We start from the raw sequence: 19,980 nt of genomic DNA, 5'->3' as shown, positions 1-19,980 counted from the left end.
CCAACAATTGGTTTTCCAAAAGGTGTGAAACGCCCATGGAAAAACATGTAAGGCGCAAGCAAGTGTGAAAGGTTTTTTCATCGCAGTGCAACGCGAGAAGGTTTATATTGTGTTGATCGAGTATTATATTTCAAATTCCCCCCAGTCTTTTGTCATATCCCATAGTCGTGTATTGTCGACGCCGCCGGGGTAAGATTCTACTGGAATTAAAGCTTGAAAGGTGCTGCGGGAGCTGCTGGACAGACGATTTGTGGAAAATGGAATGCAGCTTGTGTTTTAGGGTTGTTTTACGTCTTCTTATTCTGGTGAGTACAAGTAAGTTATAGTTTATGGCTATTATAGTGGTATATGGGTTGAACCATTAGTTTCATGATAAGCCTTTATAGCAATTTTCATGTATATCGTAAAAGGTTGTCGGATTTTATACCGCTTCTCACATCTGTGATGGATGTTTGCTTTTGTAAGGACATTATTATTTTTGAAAATATAGTAACTGTTAAGCCCACACAGCAGCACTAGACTTTTATCTTGATTGGGTATGATGAAGATGAATTAAATGTAATTTAATCTCAGCTTTTTAAGCAATTATAGCGGAGTCTGGGCCTTATTTTGCTTTTTACCAGTGACAAAGTTGGTAGAAAACCATTAATACATTGAAGATAAAGAAAAACCCGAAAAGGTTTATACTTTATAGCCTCCTGTTGACTATAGGCACCCAAAACTGGAAAACTAATTCACTATGGCCGCACAAAGCTTTTTAGTCACATACACCCGCCAAGCTTATCAAAACCATTTGTTATTGTTGACATATGGCTCTAATGAAAACCGTTCGTTATCATTCTTTTGAAAAACCGAGCAGAAAAGAACACACGTGAAGGTTAAGTGATTCGGCGAAATTAATATATGACTTACAGTCGAATTCCGCGTTAGGAATATGTGTTAGGAACTTGTAGTTCAACTAACTTTTCCAAACTTATCCATTTTAAAGTACTATTCAGATACTTACACCTGAAATTGTGGGCAAAAAGTACCGCAAAACGATCTGATACCGAACGACATCAGTACAATGGTTAAACATAAACAATCAAATTTTCTTGAAAAGTCTAAATTTGATGATTTTAAAGGTATGAAGTCGAACTATAGATGTAATAAAGCTTATGCGGTACCTTGGATTTTGAATGTCATATTTTCGTATATTTTACTTTTTAACTCTACGTTGGATTGCCAAACATGACTGTTTTGCACCAATCATTATTGGTATGTGGAAGTCCAGTTTTGGAGTAGCGATACTTTTACTCTTATCGGGTAACGGCTCCAATTACAATATCATAGAACATCTCTTATTGTGAACTTCGCGCTTTTAGCTTGGCAGCTTTGCGTTGCTCGTCGTGTCAATCTGGACCCTGATCAACTATGAAACCCAAGAAAGTTTGATCGGCTCTGCTTCGAACGTTCTGGAAAATGCCGCTTTTTGTGGCACAACTGCCGGGGTGGTTGGACTCTTCACCGCTTTGTGGAGTCTCTTCGGCGTGAAACAAGAACGCAAGGCCGTTTTGCAAGTGGTAGGATTGTATTTTGACTCTTTGGTATGCTTCGTTTAGAAAGTATAACAATTGTCGTGTAGGTCAGTGCTCCGCAACCGGTGTGTCGTCATATATTTCGTATAGGTGTGCCGCCTAATATATTTAGCTCTGTTGGTGTGCCGCAAGTGTAAAAAGGTTGCGGAGCACTGGTGAAGGTCGAAAAAATGTTTATCAATCCAGTCATGGTAGCAAAAAATAAACAAACAGATCGGATTTACTTGTCGACAGCGATCAGTTGTTACAAAGTCACTTAAATATGCACAGTCGCGATTCGTTTGCAAACTTTATAATATCGTGGACTTTTGCTCTCGTAACTTTAATTAATAATGCATTTCTTAATTGGTTTCAGATGCTTGCAGGCTTGGTGATCACAATTTGTCTGAGCATCGCGGTGGCCGTTCTCAGCTTGTTGTTTCTCGGCATGTTCGACGTCCACTACGGTGAGCATGCGATCGCTGCCATAAAGAACCACTACAAGTGCACCTCCACCACTTCGGCCACCATCACCTTGGCGTGGGACGAGTTTCAAACAACGGTAAATCTGCGGACTGAATTTCGACAGTTCGCTTTATGGTTTTACGCTAAACTTTTATAGAACGAACAGGGTTAAATCCGAAATAATGAATTAAATTATAGCCTGTTTTAGATTTAAGCTGTCTGGCTTCCACAGGAAAGAAACGAAGTTTTTGGGACGATGGACATCTATTACTCGAATTAAACAATCCGCGATTTAAGATGGAGTAGATAATTATATTTTCCTAACACTATTGGGGCCGTTCAGTATGGATATTTGTTTCACAGAAATATCAAACCAATACTCAATCCCAAAAAAAAGCTGTGGTTCTCATAGCTTAACATGGACCTACTGTGTTTTGGACTGAAAAGGTCCCATTAAATTTCCAAAAAGGTCGGCAAATATTTCTTCAAAGAAGTTTTTGACATTAAACGCTGCTATAGGAAATAAAGCATTTGCGGTTCACGGTACAAATTTACGTCCAGTTTAGCCAATTTTCGCCTCTAGTTTACTATGTTGCCAACAACATAAAGTATATAAAACTGCATTTCAATTTGCCTTTCACACACAAATGTATCTCAAGTTTTCAAGACAAATTCGCTAAAACACAACAAACTAACGGTAAAGCCTTACACAGAACGAGTGCTGCGGCTTCTTCAGCGACTACCAGTTTAGCTACTTCCACAACACTACCTTGCAAGTTCAACCCTGGCCGCTGTCCTGCTGCTCTCTGGCGGCGTCTGGCGGATACGTGAGCTCGTTTTCGTGCGTTCACAGCGCAACGGTGAACGACACGGTCACACATGGAAGCACGGTAAGCATTTAACCCTTTTTGTGTTTTTTGCGGAATGCTGCTAACAACCTTGCCAGCTGAAACGTGTTGCTCGGAGCATTTGTCTTTTAAATATTGTTGCTTAGCCCAGATATACAAATATTAAGAGTTAGTGTCACAGTGAAGCTTTTACGGCCCATTTCTCTAAGCTGAACGTTTTGTCAGTGGACACAATTAAAACAAATAGCCTACATAAATTCGAATTTTCATTAATTAACAAATGCCATGTTTTTCCGTTTTTCCCCCAGTTTTCTCATATTTTGAAAATACCTTGTATAGAACCAGTCTTAATAAATGTACACATGTAAACTAATGGAGTCGGCGACTCAAACTTTGTCACCGAATAAAACGGTGACCCATAGGCTGAAAAAACCTGGCATACCCAATGGCTCTCAAACTAATTTAGCCTGCGGCACACCAAACAAAAAAACAAATTTGCGGCACAATTTTCACAAACCATACAATAATAACTTAACAAACACCCCTAATACTAAGTTAGTTGATAAATACCATTACATTGTCAGTTATCTAATGGGTAGTGTATATTCAAATCTTGTTCGTTTTGCTATATGCCTTTTTGTTAATAATAGGCCAAAAAAGTTCCGCGGCATATTTAAGAATCTTAGAGTTAGACAAACAACAAAAAATTGGGAAAGATATTTGCGGCTATAGAAAACTTTTTCATGCCACTGGATTTATGAAGTCAAAATTTGGTACTGATTAGCACAGATTTTTATTCATGGAAGCAAACATAATACTTAGAACATTTAAGATCTTGTTTCTATACTCTGCCTTCGTTAGCTGTAATACTCGAAATCGGTTGGTTGTGTATATCCAGTAAAACTTGAACCTATTAATTTGGCCTAACCATGCATCCTTAAAATCCATAAAAAACAAGGAAAACTTGAGACTATTAATTTGGCCTATCCTTGCATCCTTAAATAACATAAATGTGATAAAAGTTCACAATAACCCTTCTATGCTTAAAAATGTCCGCTAAACTCTAGCACGTCATACGCCATCTTTGGTCTGATGAATTTCGCTTCGTTACGTTGCCATTTTTTGTCACTCCAGGGCTGCCGAGAGCGGCTCTACTCGTTGTTGGGTGCCTACGCTACGCCAATGGGCGTGACGTCATGCTTGCTCCTGGCGCTTCTCCTCCTCCTCCTGGTGACGTCACTGGTGACTCTGCGTCGCCTTCAGCGGCAGCCGAAGCAGGTGAAGGAGGACCACCCGCCCGTCGTGCATTTCGAGAGGACGAACCCTGGAGATGGCAACATTTATACAATGATTACTTAACTGACTGCGTTAGTTTGTGGATACGAAATAGGGTAGACTTGATGTAGAAAGCAATGTTGCCTGTAATTGAGTCATTTTTTTGCTTAAAAGTGCTGGGTTACTGTGATGCGTGCTGTCGGTGGCTAAGAAGCGCTAATCATAAAGCTCTTTTCTAGGGAAGTGAAACATATAGATATTAGCTATGGAGATTTTATTTTCTCGTAGAAAGACAAGTACATTCTATGAAGAAATTAAAGCTGTTAAATGACCTTAGATTTAAATATGAGGATTACCAACCATGAATTGCTTTTGCCTAGTTTGCCTGTTTTGTCAGCGACTCTACTATTATTTCAAACGATTTTAAGTTTTTCTGTATTTTATTGTTTTTCTTCTAAATTTAGTGTATAAATTCTCATAAAATTTTGTTGCAGTTTAGCCAAATAATAAAAAAAAATAAGACAGTGTGTTTTTCCGCCTAAAATAGAGGACATGTCGTATCGGTCAACTTTTAGACATGGATTGGACATGCTGGTATATTTATACTAGATGAAAATACATCGATGCGAGTACGTCATTAATTATGGAGCGATATAAAAGAAACGCTTTCTTGAATAATTGATGCCGCAAATTGATATCTAGCAACGTGCAGTTTTTCTTGATGCGTAAGGCATTTTATTGTGGAGTTCTTATTGTTTTTGACCGTATTCTTATACGTCAAATGTTTAAATATTTGTTGTGTTGCAATTGAAGTTTTTGTTAATATTTGCAAAGTTTCACATCGTTTCATATTTGTAGTGTTAAGAATTGAATGTATGTATTAGCATCCCTATTTCAAACGGTTAAACTTTGTTTTAGTTAACACCACAATTACCCGTTTGGTTATACATTCAATGTTTTTTAGAAAAAAGTGTTTAAAATGTGTCTGCAAACTTAAAAAAAATAACCAAAATCAGTAGGCGTTATAGGTTTATGCGTTACAGAAATCCAGTTCCTAGAAATGCTAAAAAGTCAGATACTTTAAGCAAACCACAGCTAAACTGACGACAGTGGCGCAACATTTGGACCATTTAAAGTCGTGGTGTTCTACAACGTTCTTTTTTAAAAATATACCTACTTTCATCTTAAGTTTTGTTCACAAGAACGCTCTCTTACATTTAGAATAAAAAGCCATTAGTATGTTAATACACGTACGCTACCTGAGAATTGTATGTTCTGGTTTGGCGAATTCAATTGTATTATTTATTTAACCCCGTCCCTATAGGTTGCCATATAAATGGTTGAATTTCTGACCGCTCCGTTATGATAAAATTAGCTAAACCATGAGTATAAAAATAAAACATTAAAACTATCAAAATTGGTAAACTGTTCAGTGTATGATCAATATCTTAACTTAATATGAACAAAAAATGCAATGTATAGTAAGCAAATTGTTTTACGTGCAACAATTGAATAAATATCTGATTTTGTTGAAAAAAATAAACAAAAACATTTAATCTCAACCCGAGATATTTCACACAATGATAAAAACAGTAAAAATCTAGTCAGTTGCCTAAAACATAGGAAAAATACTCAAGTAAAGGAAAGGCATGTAAAAACAGTTAAGTCAAGTCATTGTTGTCATTAACGCCTTTACAGCACTACAAATATGATTATATAAACAAGTTTTGAATTAAGAAAATAAAATACTGGCATTCATAAACAACACTGTGCAAGTGCTAGAATAATTTACATTCAAGGTTGATAATATGAAAGCGTGGGCACCGCGGCGTCCAAAACTTTTCGCAAACAAACGACGGCACAAAAAACATGACTTTCTTCAAAACCTGTATATTAGGTTGCCGCCTTTAACAATAGTCAAATCGAGGGAGATAAACGATGTCTTATTATTGGAATACTCTATGAATAGCTGGACTTAGGTTTAGCAGAACAAATGCTAGGACAATTTACATCCCCACCAGTATTAAGCGTGTGAAAGCTTTGGTGCGACAGCGTCCAAATAAGTTTGCAACAAACGACGGCATAAAAAGCATGACGTTGCTTTTCGAAATCTGTATATTACGTAATCGCCCTTAACAATGTTAAAATCGTTGGGCTGCCCGTAACCCAATAACCGCCTGGCTGCGCAGTGTTTCCAAACATTGAGTAACCCGGTAGGCAGTTGTTGCTTGTTGATTGGCAATCCGCTCGAAAATTGGACACTCGCTTAGCCGACGGGCTCCCTGTGTTTTTGATTTGTTTCAAGGGCTACTTGGAAACCTTCTTGCGTGGCGCGCGTGACACACAGCGTCCCCTTTCGCTTGGTGTTAAGTTTCTTCAGCCAGAAATGCTTTGCCTTGTCAGTGGAGCTACTTAAAGTCTTGCGTTTTGCCGTGTCATTCATTGTTGAGACCGAATTCGAGGCGTGAGTTTTGATTTTTGCAGAAAGTACAATTTAATCCAATTTTGGTTGCGAGCAAACGCTGAACTGCTTTCGCCATGGAGGAAAAGGGCTTTCGACGATGCAAGAACTTAATGATCTTTTTTAACCTTCTGTTTATGGTGGGTTTTTGTTTTGTGTACGCTAATTAGCAGTATTTATGAACCAAGCAGTGAGTAATTGGTAATTACCCAACCGGTTATAAGCTTATATTGCGACAGTCGACAAGTTAGAAGCCACAATTACAAACTTGATATTCTTGTCAAACAGAATGACACTTAAAGTATATATTCCTTAACGGTATATTATAAAAAATGATGATTATATTATTTTAAAAAAGTGATTTGGATTCAACTTTTAACGAAAGAAATAAATACTTTAAAATTTACTTTACATTAAAAAAAACATATATTTTATAGAGTTTTTAGATGCAAATTAGGCCCCCGTTTATCTAACATTTATCAGATTTTATTCCTAATCCTTTGTTTGTGAAATTAAAAACTGTAAACGCTGCAAATTTTACTCAGCTCAGCTAATTCGGGTAACACGACTGACACACTTTACCGACGAATGTAACAGTGAATCTATGTAAAAACAAGCTGTCGTTACCTGCCAACAAGTGTAAAACTAACATGCTTTTCGCATAGCATAGTAACGACTACAAACTTTTCCCCAAGCGCTAACCGCAATCACAACCCTTCAACCGGCTTTTAAAGTGCGACAGTAAGAACAAAACAACATTTAACTTTCACAGCTGGGCGGCTTAGTGCTAGCAGGCCTCGGAGTTTGGGTTGTGGTCGATTACAATTCGTTCAGCAGCACCCTTTCCACCAATGCGCTCTTCCAGTACGCAGCATTTATCTTGATTGGTGTTGGAGCGGCCATCGCCGTTGTGTCGTTTCTCGGCTGCTGTGGGGCCTGGAAAGAGAACAAGTGCCTTCTGGTCACGGTAAGGCGATTGTAGTTTACTAAACACAAAGTTTGCTCCGAATACCAATAAATAAACGACAAATTATTAAATGTTATACTTGTTTTAAAGAGAAATTTAACGTGCCAACAACCTAGCTGTGTTTTAAAAACGCCGCCCCAAGTTAGTTTATTTATCTAACTGACTTTAGCTCAACTCAGTACATTTTTCCACATTCGCAGTTAAAAGTTTCCCCAAAACTGAACAAGTACAAAGGCGCGAATAATTCTAACATTTCTGCGATCAACGCCACCATCCGATACTTCGTGTTATATTTTTGCTACCATGACCACATATAAAAACATATTTGAAGCAAACAGTACAATCATACGATGCGATACAAAAATAGTGCATTACTATTGATAAAATAGCTCAAAAAAAAACTGATGGCCAACAAGCGAGCACAACTGTACCATTTACTACAGTCGCTTGAAAATCACAATCACGAGGTTTTTCCAATAGATAGAAATCGATTTTCTGGTGCAAACGAAGTATAAACCGACGTTTTGGCAGCAGATACCAGCTAACTACATTCCTGATGCTTATACTTCGTTTACACCAGAAATAGCGATTTCTATTCATTGATATGTTGTCTTGTGGATTAAGTTTATCACTACGTTTTTTCTGCGTCGTCCTGATAAGGTCCGCTGGTATCTTCTGGCGAACGTCGCTTTATACTTCGTTTACACAAGTGCGAATCTTCATAAATTTAATCACGACGATTTTTTCTTCGTTCCCCCAGTTCATCATCGTCATTATCCTCTTCCTCCTCATCGAGATCGCCGTCCTGATCCTTGCCTTCCTCTTTACCTCCACCCTGGAGCAACTTCTCCGACAGGGAGCTGACGCTTCCATCAAGATCTACACCAATGACGTCACCGACCCCGTCACTTCCGGTTGGGATTCGCTCCAATTCGCGGTAAGTCGTGGGATGTCCGATAGTATAGTTTTTTTTAGGAGTCGATACCTGATATCAGGTAATGGCATTGGCACTCGTACATTTGTAAAGTCCAGAATTGAACTAGATTTATGATAACTTTTTTAAATTAGATTACAATTAGAATTAGATCATTTTGGTTTTTTAAATTAGAATTAGAATTACCGAATTCCTAAAGCGATTTTTAACTGAAATTTGAACTAGAATTGCATTTAAATATTCACAATTAATTTCATTTAAATCCTGAATTATACTCAAAAGTAAGTGAATAGTAAATATGTGTGTGTCAATTTTTACGCCTTTTAGCATAGCATATGCTTTTAAGACAGCAAAATTCACTGAGACTTGTCTTGTTATTTGTTCAGTTGTTGATAATGTCTTCTTTACAATACTGGAAAATATTCATGAAAAGCGACCTTGAAAAATAGCTATGTAACAAAGCATGATTAACTTCGTCTAAAAGGGCGTTGCTAGGTTTAAAGTTTAAAGACAAGACGTGTGTATAATTTTCTAAAGCTCCGGATGTTCGGGTTCCTGGGAAGCGAACGAAACAATAACCCAAAGCTGCAAAACACCAATTGTTATTGGGTTTAAATCCTATCAATGGTAGTCTGTTTCTGTGCCCAACATGTTTTGCTACAGACAATTTCAAAAAGTGTACCCGAAGAGCCTCCTTTAGCCTGTCGCGACGTTGCCGCGTGGCGTTTTGTTTACTGACGAAAGGTCTTGGTTAAAAGGTTTACTTGTGCCAATATGAAACATTGTGGTGTTGAAATTGTAGAAGGTAACGTTTACGGTTTTGGCTCTTAAAACCGCCTGACGAACAAATGCTTGTAAAGATCTTCGTGCATTTAATTTATACTTAGTTTGTTTATCGAAAACTTGTCTGTTTCACCACGAGCAAATGATTTCCACCGAGCAACAGCGTCTAATAAACATTACGCATTACACAAAGCAACCTGAAGTTGTGTTTATGAAACAGCGGCTCCTAACAGTTTTGTTCATTTACATATTTGCACTGTTTACACCTTTTATAAATGGGATACAAACTGCACTTTTTATGAGCTAATATTCCTGTTTTACCACTAGTTGTTACGTTCCATTTTTATCCATGCTTCGTCTTATGTATTTTCAGTAATTTCGCATAATTTCTAAGCTCTATTTCATTTGTCTAAAAGTCAAGTCCAGTCACTTGCCAAATCGACTGAAGTCCAGTAAAGTCATTTGAAAAGCGCGACTTTTTAAGTCATTGACTCCAGTCATTATAACTCTGCCACGTCTAATCAACAATGCGCGGTACACCGACTTAGATGTGTGCTTATAAAATAGTTTCTCCTTCTTTATTTACATACACTTTTTAAACCTTTTAAGCTTTTTTATGAACTAAGCTCACAAAAATGTTTCTCTGTTTCACAACTCGTTGCCATGCAGGGTGCCCTTCTATTATTCTCATAACTATTTTTTCTGTCTTTATTTCCGCAGTTCTCCTGCTGTGGCTACACAAACGGTACCGATTACACCGGATCCCTGTACGACGCCCAGTCCAGTACCGTCCAGCCTTGGCCTGCCAGTTGCTGTGTAAAGAATGGCGACGCGTACGTGGACTTGTCCGCTTGCCAAAACTCGGCGACCGTCAGCGCGGTCAACACCTTCGCGCAAACGGTGAGTTTTTGTAGTGTTAGTGGCATTTTAGGTAGGCATACCAGGTAGGTAGTAGTTCTATAACTCCGTTGCCGGTTTCAGACTTGGACAGCTAGGTTTATTTTAGCTTTTTAAGATTAGATTAGATTAGAATTTGAGCATTTCAGTTTTTCCAAATTAGATTGGAATTAGATCATTTTGTTTTCTCAAATTAGATTATGAAAGTAGAATTACATAATTTTTCAAAACCAAAATTTAAAATAGAAAATGAACTAGAATTGGCCTAGATTTAATTATCTACAATCCATTTAATTTATTCGCAATTTATGATTTTAAGAATGTGAATAGTAAAAAAATATTATTTTAGCGTTATTTTAACTTTGGATTAATAAGTTGCCAGGCGAAGCTATAGGTTTTATTGAAAAACAAAAAGTAACATTATTTAAGGCTAAGCGATGGCCCGTATGATTTGGCAAAACATACAGTAAACAATTTTTATAATGAAAGTTTTGTCAACCTAAACCATACAATGTAAAGGCTACTATTCCACAATAAAATACCTGATTAAGCTATTCTTTTAATTTCCGGTCGGAAATATCGTCGAATGGAATTTATGAAGATGGATGGGGTTGCCCACGTTCAATAATTTATTTTTGTTAACGATTTCACTAAAAAGCATAAGAGTGATCTGTATTCTTCCGCAGGCATGTCAACAAATAACACACACCTGCTAAAATTCTTCGCTTTATTTTTCAGGGTTGCTTCCATGCTCTGCGCGACCTTGTTATGAGGTACGCTGGAGTGACAGGCGGCGTCACTGCCGGTGTGATGGCTTTGCAGATTCTCGCCGTCATTTTCGCCTGCTGTGTCACTTGCGGTGTCAAGCACAACAAGGTCCACGAGACGTGGTCCTACTGAAGAAGTTTCTAGAACTTCGAGCGAAAAATTTCGCGAAGATTGAAACTTTTTTCTGCCGAGCGCAATGCTGTTTTATGTTTTTGCACATTCCTTGTTTGATTGTGAATCGTATTTTTTAGTTTCATGGATTTAGCCTGAAAGGTTAAACCGCCAAATTTCTTCCTAAATAACTAAAAAAAATTAAATAAAGTTGTTAAACGTATGGTGTCTGCGACTCTTGGAATCCATTCTTAATAAAAAAAGTGAATTTAAATACTGTAGTTATTTCAATCTTCAACCATATTTCAACGATTTATACGGACTGTAAAATGCGCTAAACTGTCAGAATGAGCACTAGTTCAAATATTTTGCAGCGACGGATTGACTATTTTACATGCTATGCAACGAAAGTACCTGCGAAACTGTTCCTTCGTGCATAAAAGCTTACTAGCGAACCCCCTCTTATTCAAAGAGCACTGGTATTTCGATTAGTTCCTACAGCACTGTGAAGCGTACATTTTCCCAATGTTTGTCATCAGCCATCACCCTCTCCTGCGACACCACATTTTGCTTGTTTATATCTCGTATAGCTGGATGTAGAATAACACTTTTGGTCCTCCGTCGTTAGTAACCGTAGAGCAGTGGTTCCTAAACCTTTTTGGCTCGCGGCATACTATAAAAATCAACTATTTCGCAGCACACTTTTAACAGAACAACAAAAGAGTAATTTTACAATCGCCCTTTACACACGACAAACTGTATGTATGTAGAAATCCCAATATTATTAATTTGTAATAAATAGTACGTATATTTAAGTCTGAAATGCTTGCATGTATTTGTACTCTATTTTCCGTAACATCTTTCGAGGCACACAGTTTGGGAATCACTGCCGTAGAGTGTTGACAATTTTTACTTGTCTATACGCCTGTGCGAGTTTGACCTTCGACTGTACGATTGTTTCCGCTTTTGAATCCTGTCATTCCCACTCCGAAGGAAAAATTGACTTTAAAATGGACTATGGCGATGTAACTTTATCTACGAAAAAACGAACAAACAGTAATCTGCAAACATAAATTTCATGTTTTTTTAACTTCCAACAATTGATTTGGTATAAAACTTAGCTGTTTGACTTAAACTGGGCAATTAAGATCGTGTTTTGATTTGCGTTCATTTCTTTGGAATTGTACGAATTATCAATGAACAATGTAAGCAAATATTTCCAATCTATTGCATGCCATTTTTTCACCAACATTGGTTCGAAGATTAATGGTCATTCGAGTCCATGTGATAGTTTTACAAACAAATTTTAATCCAGAAATCATATAGCATTATAATAAATTCTTATCGTTAAGTTCCTTTATTTTGTCGCTATTCGTTTTGGGAAATAAAACAAACTTAAATAAGTTTATTTTCTCTTATATACAATACCACATTTTCGGATAGGTTAGGCCTATTTATAAAAAACATGCAGAACATTTCTAGTTAAGGTTGTTATTCATATCGTTATTAATCGTTTGTAAGCTGCATTTCGGCCAGGCCTGAGAACTAATATTTTTTTAGAATTACATTCATTAGAAAATATTCAGTGGGTACAGCTTATCTATTTTTTTTGTGTAAAGTTTTTGTGTAAATGACTTGAAAAACTGTTACAGCAGTACTGGACAATTTTGTTATTGTGACGTAACACGCACTGTTTTTACAATTTTGCCATTGCTATGCAAAAAACGGAAAATTATATTGGCAAACTTGGTTTATCAGATAATTTATGAAAAAGTTAACAGTCAATTGTAACTGCAAATTGGCCGTGCAGCAAGAATACACAAAACGTACTAGAAACCAGTTTTACGAATTTAGCGTGAGTTGGATTCTCTTAAAAACTTATTTACAGTCAAGTACAATTTAAGCCTATTTTGGTTGGTAAGCAAACGCTGAACTGCTTTTGCCATGGAGGATAAAGGCTTTCGACGATGCAAGAACTTGATGATCTTTTTTAACCTTCTGTTTATGGTAGGTTTTTGTTCATTTTTGTGTACGCTAACTAGCAGTATTTATGAACTACGCAGTGAGTAATTGGTAATTACCCAACCGGTTATAAGCTTATATTGCGACAGTCGACAAGTTAGGAGCCACAATTACAAACTTGATATTCTTGTCAAACAGAATGACACTTAAAGTATTTATTCCTTATAGGTATATTATAAAAAATTATGATTATATTATTTTAAAAAAGTGATTTGGGTTTAACTTTTAACAAAAGAAAGAAATACTTTAAAATTGACTTTACAATGAAAAAAGAAACATATTTTATAGAGTTTTTAAATGCAAATTAGGCCCCCGTTTATCTAAGAATTTTCAGATTTTATTCCTAATCCTTTGTTCATGAAATTAAAAAATGTAAATGCTGCAAATTTTACTCAGCTCAGCTATTTCGGGTAACACGACTGACACACTTTACCGACGAATGTAACAATGAATCTAGGTAAAAACAAGCTGTCGTTACCTGCCAACAAGTGTAAAACTAACATGCTTTTCGCATAGCATAGTAACGACTACAAACTTTTCCCCAAGCGGTAACCGCAATCACAACCCTTCAACCGGCTTTTAAAGTGCGACAGAAAGAACAAAACAACATTTAACTTTCACAGCTGGGCGGCTTAGTGCTAGCAGGCCTCGGAGTTTGGGTTGTGGACGATTACAATTCGTTCAGCAGCACCCTTTCCACCAACGCGCTCTTCCAGTACGCACCCTTTATCTTGATTGGTGTTGGAGCGGCCATCGCCGTTGTGTCGTTTCTCGGCTGCTGTGGGGCCTGGAAGGAGAACAAGTGCCTTCTGGTCACGGTAAGGCGATTGTAGTTTACTAAACACAAAATTTGCTCCGAATACCAATAAATAAACGACAAATTATTAAATGTTATACTTGTTTTAAAGAGAAATTTAACGTGCCAACAACCTAACTGTGTTTTAAAAACGCCGTCCCAAGTTAGTTTATTTATCTAACTGACTTTAGCTCAACTCTGTACATTTTTCCACATTCGCAGTTAAAAGTTTCCCAAAAACTGAACAAGTACAAAGGCGCGAATAATTCTAACATTTCTGCGATCAACGCCACCATCCGATACTTCGTATTTTACGTATTTTAGTTTTGCTACCATGACCAGATATAAAAACATATTTGAAGCAAACAGTACAATCATACGATGCGATACAAAAATAGTGTATTACTATTGATAAAATAGCTCAAAAAAAAACTGATTAGGCCTAAACGTCTTTATAATGACGATCGTCCACAATTAACCTGCAGCAGGCCAACAAGCGAGCACAACTGTACAATATACTACAGTCGCTTGGAAATCACAATCACTAGGTTTTTACAATAGATAGAAATCGTTTTTCTGGTGCAAACGAAGTATAAACCGACGTTTTGGCAGCAGATACCACCAGCTAACCATATTCCTGATGTTTATACTTCGTTTACACCAGAAATAGCGATTTCTATTCATTGATATGTTGTCTTGTGGATTAAGTTTATCACTACGTTTTTTCTGCGTCGTCCTGATAAGGTCCGCTGGTATCTTCTGGCGAAACGTCGCTTTATACTTTGTTTACACAAGTGCGAATCTTCATCAATTTAATCACGACGATTTTTTCTTCGTTCCTCCAGTTCATCATCGTCATTATCCTCTTCCTCCTCATCGAGATCGCCGTCCTGATCCTTGCCTTCCTCTTTACCTCCACCCTGGAGCAACTTCTCCGACAGGGAGCTGACGCTTCCATCAAGATCTACACCAATGACGTCACCGACCCCGTCACTTCCGGTTGGGATTCGCTCCAATTCGCGGTAAGTCGTGGGATGTCCGATAGTATAGTTTTTTTTAGGAGCCGATACCTGATATCAGGTAATGGCATTGGCACTCGTACATTTGTAAAGTCCAGAATTGAACTAGATTTATGATAACTTTTTTAAATTAGATTACAATTAGAATTAGATCATTTTGGTTTTTTAAATTAGAATTACCGAATTCCTAAAGCGATTTTTAACTGAAATTTGAACTAGAATTGCATTTGAATATTCACAATTAATTTCATTTAAATCCTGAATTATACTCAAAGGTAAGTGAATAGTAAATATGTGTGTGTCAATTTTTACGCCTTTTAGCATAGCATATGCTTTTAAGACAGCAAAATTCACTGAGACTTGTCTTGTTATTTGTTCAGTTGTTGATAATGTCTTCTTTACAATACTGGAAAATATTCATGAAAAGCGACCTTGAAAAATAGTTATGTAACAAAGCATGATTAACTTCGTCTGAAAGGGCGTTGCTAGGTTTAAAGTTTAAAGACAAGACGTGTGTATAATTTTCTAAAGCTCCGGATGTTCGGGTTCCTGGGAAGCGAACGAAACAATAACCCAAAGCTGCAAAACACCAATTGTTATTGGGTTTAAATCCTATCAATGGTAGTCTGTTTCTGTGCCCAACATGTTTTGCTACAGACAATTTCAAAAAGTGTACCCGAAGAGCCTCCTTTAGCCTGTCGCGACGTTGCCGCGTGGCGTTTTGTTTACTGACGAAAGGTCTTGGATAAAAGGTTTACTTGTGCCAATATGAAACATTGTGGTGTTGAAATTGTAGAAGGTAACGTTTACGGTTTTGGCTCTTAAAACCGCCTGACGAACAAATGCTTGTAAAGATCTTCGTGCATTTAATTTATACTTAGTTTGTTTATCGAAAACTTGTCTGTTTCACCACGAGCAAATGATTTCCACCGAGCAACAGCGTCTAATAAACATTACGCATTACACAAAGCAACCTGAAGTTGTGTTTATAAAACAGCGGCTCCTAACAGTTTTGTTCATTTACATATTTGCACTGTTTACACCTTTTATAAATGGGATACAAACTGCACTTTTTATGAGCTAATATTCCTGTTTTACCACTAGTTGTTACGTTCCATTTTTATCCATGCTTCGTCTTATGTATTTTCAGTAATTTCGCATAATTTCTAAGCTCTATTTCATTTGTCTAAAAGTCAAGTCCAGTCACTTGCCAAATCGACTGAAGTCCAGTAAAGTCATTTGAAAAGCGCGACTTTTTAAGTCATTGACTCCAGTCATTATAACTCTGCCACGTCTAATAAACAATGCGCGGAACACCGAGTTAGATGTGTGCATATCAAATAGTTTCTCCTTCTTTATTTACATACACTTTTTAAACCTTTTAAGCTTTTTTATGAACTAAGCTCACAAAAATGTTTCTGTTTCACAACTCGTTGCCATGCAGGGTGCCCTTCTATTATTCTCACAACTATTTTTTCTCTCTTTATTTTCACAGTTCTCCTGCTGTGGCTACATAAACGGTACTGATTACACCGGATCCCTCTACGACGCCCAGTCCAGTACCGTCCAGCCTTGGCCTGCCAGTTGCTGTGTAAAGAATGGCGACGCGTACGTGGACTTGTCCGCTTGCCAAAATTCGGCGACCGTCAGCGCGGTCAACACCTTCGCGCAAACGGTGAGTTTTTGTAGTGTTAGTGGCATTTTAGGTAGGCATACCAGGTAGGTAGAATAGTTCTTTAACACCGTTGCCGGTTTCAGACATGGATAGCTAGGTTTATTTTAGCTTTTTAAGATTAGATTAGATTAGAATTCGAGCATTTCAGTTTTTCCAAAAATTAGAATTAGATTGGAATTAGATCATTTCGTTTTCTCAAATTAGATTATAAAAGTAGAATTACATATTTTTTCAAATCCAAAATTTAAAATAGAAAATGAACTAGAATTGGCCTAGATTTAAATATTTACAATCCATTTAATTTATTCTCAATTTATGATTTTAAGAATGTGAATAGTAAAAAAATATTATTTTAGCGTTATTTTAACTTTGGATTAAGGAGTTGCCAGGCGAAGCTATAGGTTTTATTAAAAAACAAAAAGTAACATTATTTAAGGCTAAGCGATGGCCCGTAGTATGATTTGGCAAAACATACAGTAAACAATTTTTATAATAAAAGTTTTGTCAACCTTCAACCTAAACCTAAACCATACAATGTAAAGGCTACTATTCCACAATAAAATACCTGATTAAGCTATTCTTTTAATTTCCGGTCGGAAATATCGTCGAATGGAATTTATGAAGATGGATGGGGTTGCCCACGTTCAATAATTTATTTTTGTTAACGATTTCACTAAAAAGCATAAGAGTGATGTGTATTCTTCCGCAGGCATGTCAACAAATAACACACACATGCTAAAATTCTTCGCTTTGTTTTTCAGGGTTGCTTCCAGGCTCTGCGCGACCTTGTTATGAGGTACGCTGGAGTGACAGGCGGCGTCACTGCCGGTGTGATGGCTTTGCAGATTCTCGCCGTCATTGTCGCCTGCTGTGTCACTTGCGGTGTCAAGCACAACAAGGTCCACGAGACGTGGTCCTACTGAAGAAGTTTCTAGAACTTCGAGCGAAAAATTTCGAGAAGATTGGAACTTTTTTCTGCCGAGCGCAATGCTGTTTTACGTTTTTGCACATTTCTTGTTTGATTGTGAATCGCATTTTTTTAGTTTCATGGATTTAGCCTGAAAGGTTAAACCGCCAAATTTATTCCTAAATAACTAAAAAAAATTAAATAAAGTTGTTAAACGTATGGTGTCTGCGACTCTTGGAATCCATTCTTAATAAGAAAAGTGAATTTAAATACTGTAGTTATTTCCTTCTTCAACCATATTTCAACGATTTATATGGACTGTAAAATGCGCTAAACTGTAATCAGAATAAGCACTAGTTCAAATATTTTGCTGCGACGGCTTGACTATTTTACATGCTATGCAACGAAGTACCTGCGAAACTGTTCCTTTGTGCATAAAAGCTTACTAGCGAACGCCCTCTTATTGAAAGAGCACTGGTATTTCGATTAGTTCCTACAGCACTGTGAAGCGTACATTTTCCCAATGTTTGTCATCAACCTGGAAATAACCCTCTCTGCGACTCCAATTCTTGCTTGTTTATATCGCGTATAACTCGATGTAGAATTAACACTTTAAGCAGGGCTATGTTAAATAAAATTGCTGGATCCGCCCCCAGTCGTTAGTAACCTTTGCATTTACTACTAATAGACGCCGTAGAGCAGTGGTTCCCAAACTTTTTTGGCTCGCGGCATACTATAAAAATCAAGTATTTCGCGGCACACTTTTAACAGAACAACAAAAGAGTAATTTTACAATCGCCCTTCAAACACGACAAACTATATGTATGTAAAAATCCCAATATTATTAATTTGTTTGAACTCTATTTTCCGTAATTACAAAAATTTCGCGGCACATCTTTCGAGGCACACAGTTTGGGAATCACTGCCGTAGAGTGTTGACAATTTTTACTTATCTATACGCCTGTGCGAGTTTGACCTTCGACTGTACGATTGTTTCCGCTTTTGAATCCTGTCATACCCACTCCGAAGAAAAAGTTGACTTTAAAATGGACTATGGCGATGTAACTTTATCTACGAAAAAAAAGAACAAACAGTAATCTGCAAACATATATTTCATGTTTTTTTAACTTCCAACAATTGATTTGGTATAAAACTGAGCTGTTTGACTTAAACTGGGCAATTAAGATCGTGTTTTGATTTGCGTTAATTTCTTTGGAATTGTACGAATTAGCAATGAACAATGTAAGCAAATATTTCCAATCTATTGCATGCCATTTTTTCACTAACATTGGTTCGAAGATTAATGGTCATTCGAGTCCATGTGATAGTTTTACAAACAAATTTTAATCCAGAAATCATATAGCATTATAATAAATTCTTATCGTTAAGTTCCTTTATTTTGTCGCTATTCGTTTTGGGAAATAAAACAAACTTAAATAAGTTTATTTTCTCTTATATACAATACCACATTTTCGGATAGGGTAGGCATATTTATAAAAGACATGCAGAACTTTTCTAGTTAAGGTTGTTATTCATATCGTTATTAATCGTTTGTAAGCTGCATTTCGGCCAGGCCTGAGAACTAATATTTTTTTAGAATTACATTCATTAGAAAATATTCAGTGGGTACAGCTTATCTATTTTTTTGTGTAAAGTTTTTGTGTAAATGACTTGAAAAACAGTTACAGCAGTACTGGGCAATTTTGTTATTGTGACGTAACACGCACTGTTTTGACAATTTTGCCATTGCTATGCAAAAAACGGAAAATTATATTGGCAAACCTGGTTTATCAGATAAGTTATAAAAAAGTTAACAGTCAATTGTAACTGCAAATTGGCCGTGCAGCAAGAATACACAAAACGTACTAGATACCAGTTTTACGAATTTAGCGTGAGTTGGATTCTCTCAAAAACTTATTTACAGTCAATTGCAAAAAGCTTGGGTGAAGTTAATCTACTCTAGGCCTACTTGGTAAGTATGCCCGGACTTTTTGTAGTGGAATACTTATTTAGCACTGGTCTAGAATCACACCATTTTTTTACATTACCGAAACCAGTTGTTAAAATTGAAATCACGTGGAATAAATATAGTATTATACAAATTTAACACGCGACTTTGTGTATACAAACTCATAAACTAGTTTATTATCATCAAAACTAAAAGAAAATCTTTTTGCGCCGGTTAAAACAATTTCGGAATGGGACACTTACTCGGAGTCAAAAATAAATTAAATTAAGCCCCGGGTAGCAAAGTTTTTTTTTCGGAACAATTAACTCTTAATGTCAAAATCCAGTATTATTGGAATATATCTGTCAATGAAAATCTACTTAATAGAAATTGAAGTAGGACCGATATTTCTAGTGAATTACTCTAAACTAAAACAATACATTTATTTATTTGCCAAACTAAAAACAAAGGGACTATATTATTTTCTTCTGTTTTTTTCTCTTTGTTTAAAGTTTCTGTTGGCATTATACTGAAATTCAACAGTGCTT

The 19,980-nt window shown here is 36.7% G+C and overlaps 3 protein-coding genes across 3 annotated transcripts; all 3 read left to right on the top strand.

Annotated features, from left to right (window-relative positions):
- The first annotated feature begins 239 nt into the window (after positions 1 to 239).
- LOC146163401 (uncharacterized) lies at positions 240 to 5,396 on the top strand. The gene is made up of 5 exons (XM_083380476.1): positions 240 to 305; positions 1,365 to 1,562; positions 1,933 to 2,118; positions 2,735 to 2,911; positions 4,004 to 5,396. Exons 1-5 carry the CDS (start codon positions 258 to 260, stop codon positions 4,226 to 4,228), a joined length of 834 nt encoding a protein of 277 aa, XP_083236602.1. The 5' UTR covers positions 240 to 257; the 3' UTR covers positions 4,229 to 5,396.
- Positions 5,397 to 6,601: 1,205 nt separating this feature from the next.
- Positions 6,602 to 11,288, top strand: LOC146163400 (tetraspanin-18-like). Its single transcript, XM_083381451.1, has 5 exons — positions 6,602 to 6,745; positions 7,378 to 7,572; positions 8,333 to 8,509; positions 10,010 to 10,189; positions 10,925 to 11,288. The coding sequence occupies exons 1-5, from the start codon at positions 6,683 to 6,685 to the stop codon at positions 11,084 to 11,086; spliced, it is 777 nt and encodes a 258-aa protein (XP_083237577.1). The 5' UTR covers positions 6,602 to 6,682; the 3' UTR covers positions 11,087 to 11,288.
- A 1,686-nt stretch (positions 11,289 to 12,974) lies between these two features.
- Positions 12,975 to 17,784, top strand: LOC146163399 (tetraspanin-9-like). Its single transcript, XM_083382663.1, has 5 exons — positions 12,975 to 13,072; positions 13,711 to 13,905; positions 14,729 to 14,905; positions 16,398 to 16,577; positions 17,339 to 17,784. The coding sequence occupies exons 1-5, from the start codon at positions 13,010 to 13,012 to the stop codon at positions 17,498 to 17,500; spliced, it is 777 nt and encodes a 258-aa protein (XP_083238789.1). The 5' UTR covers positions 12,975 to 13,009; the 3' UTR covers positions 17,501 to 17,784.
- The last annotated feature ends 2,196 nt before the right edge of the window (positions 17,785 to 19,980 follow it).

The sequence above is a fragment of the Ascidiella aspersa genome, chromosome 2 (genome assembly GCF_963924565.1).
Source record: "Ascidiella aspersa chromosome 2, kaAscAspe10.2, whole genome shotgun sequence".
Lineage (NCBI taxonomy): Eukaryota > Metazoa > Chordata > Ascidiacea > Phlebobranchia > Ascidiidae > Ascidiella > Ascidiella aspersa.
The sequence above is the reverse complement of the archived record's forward strand: the minus strand, read 5'-3'. Positions and strand labels throughout refer to the sequence as shown.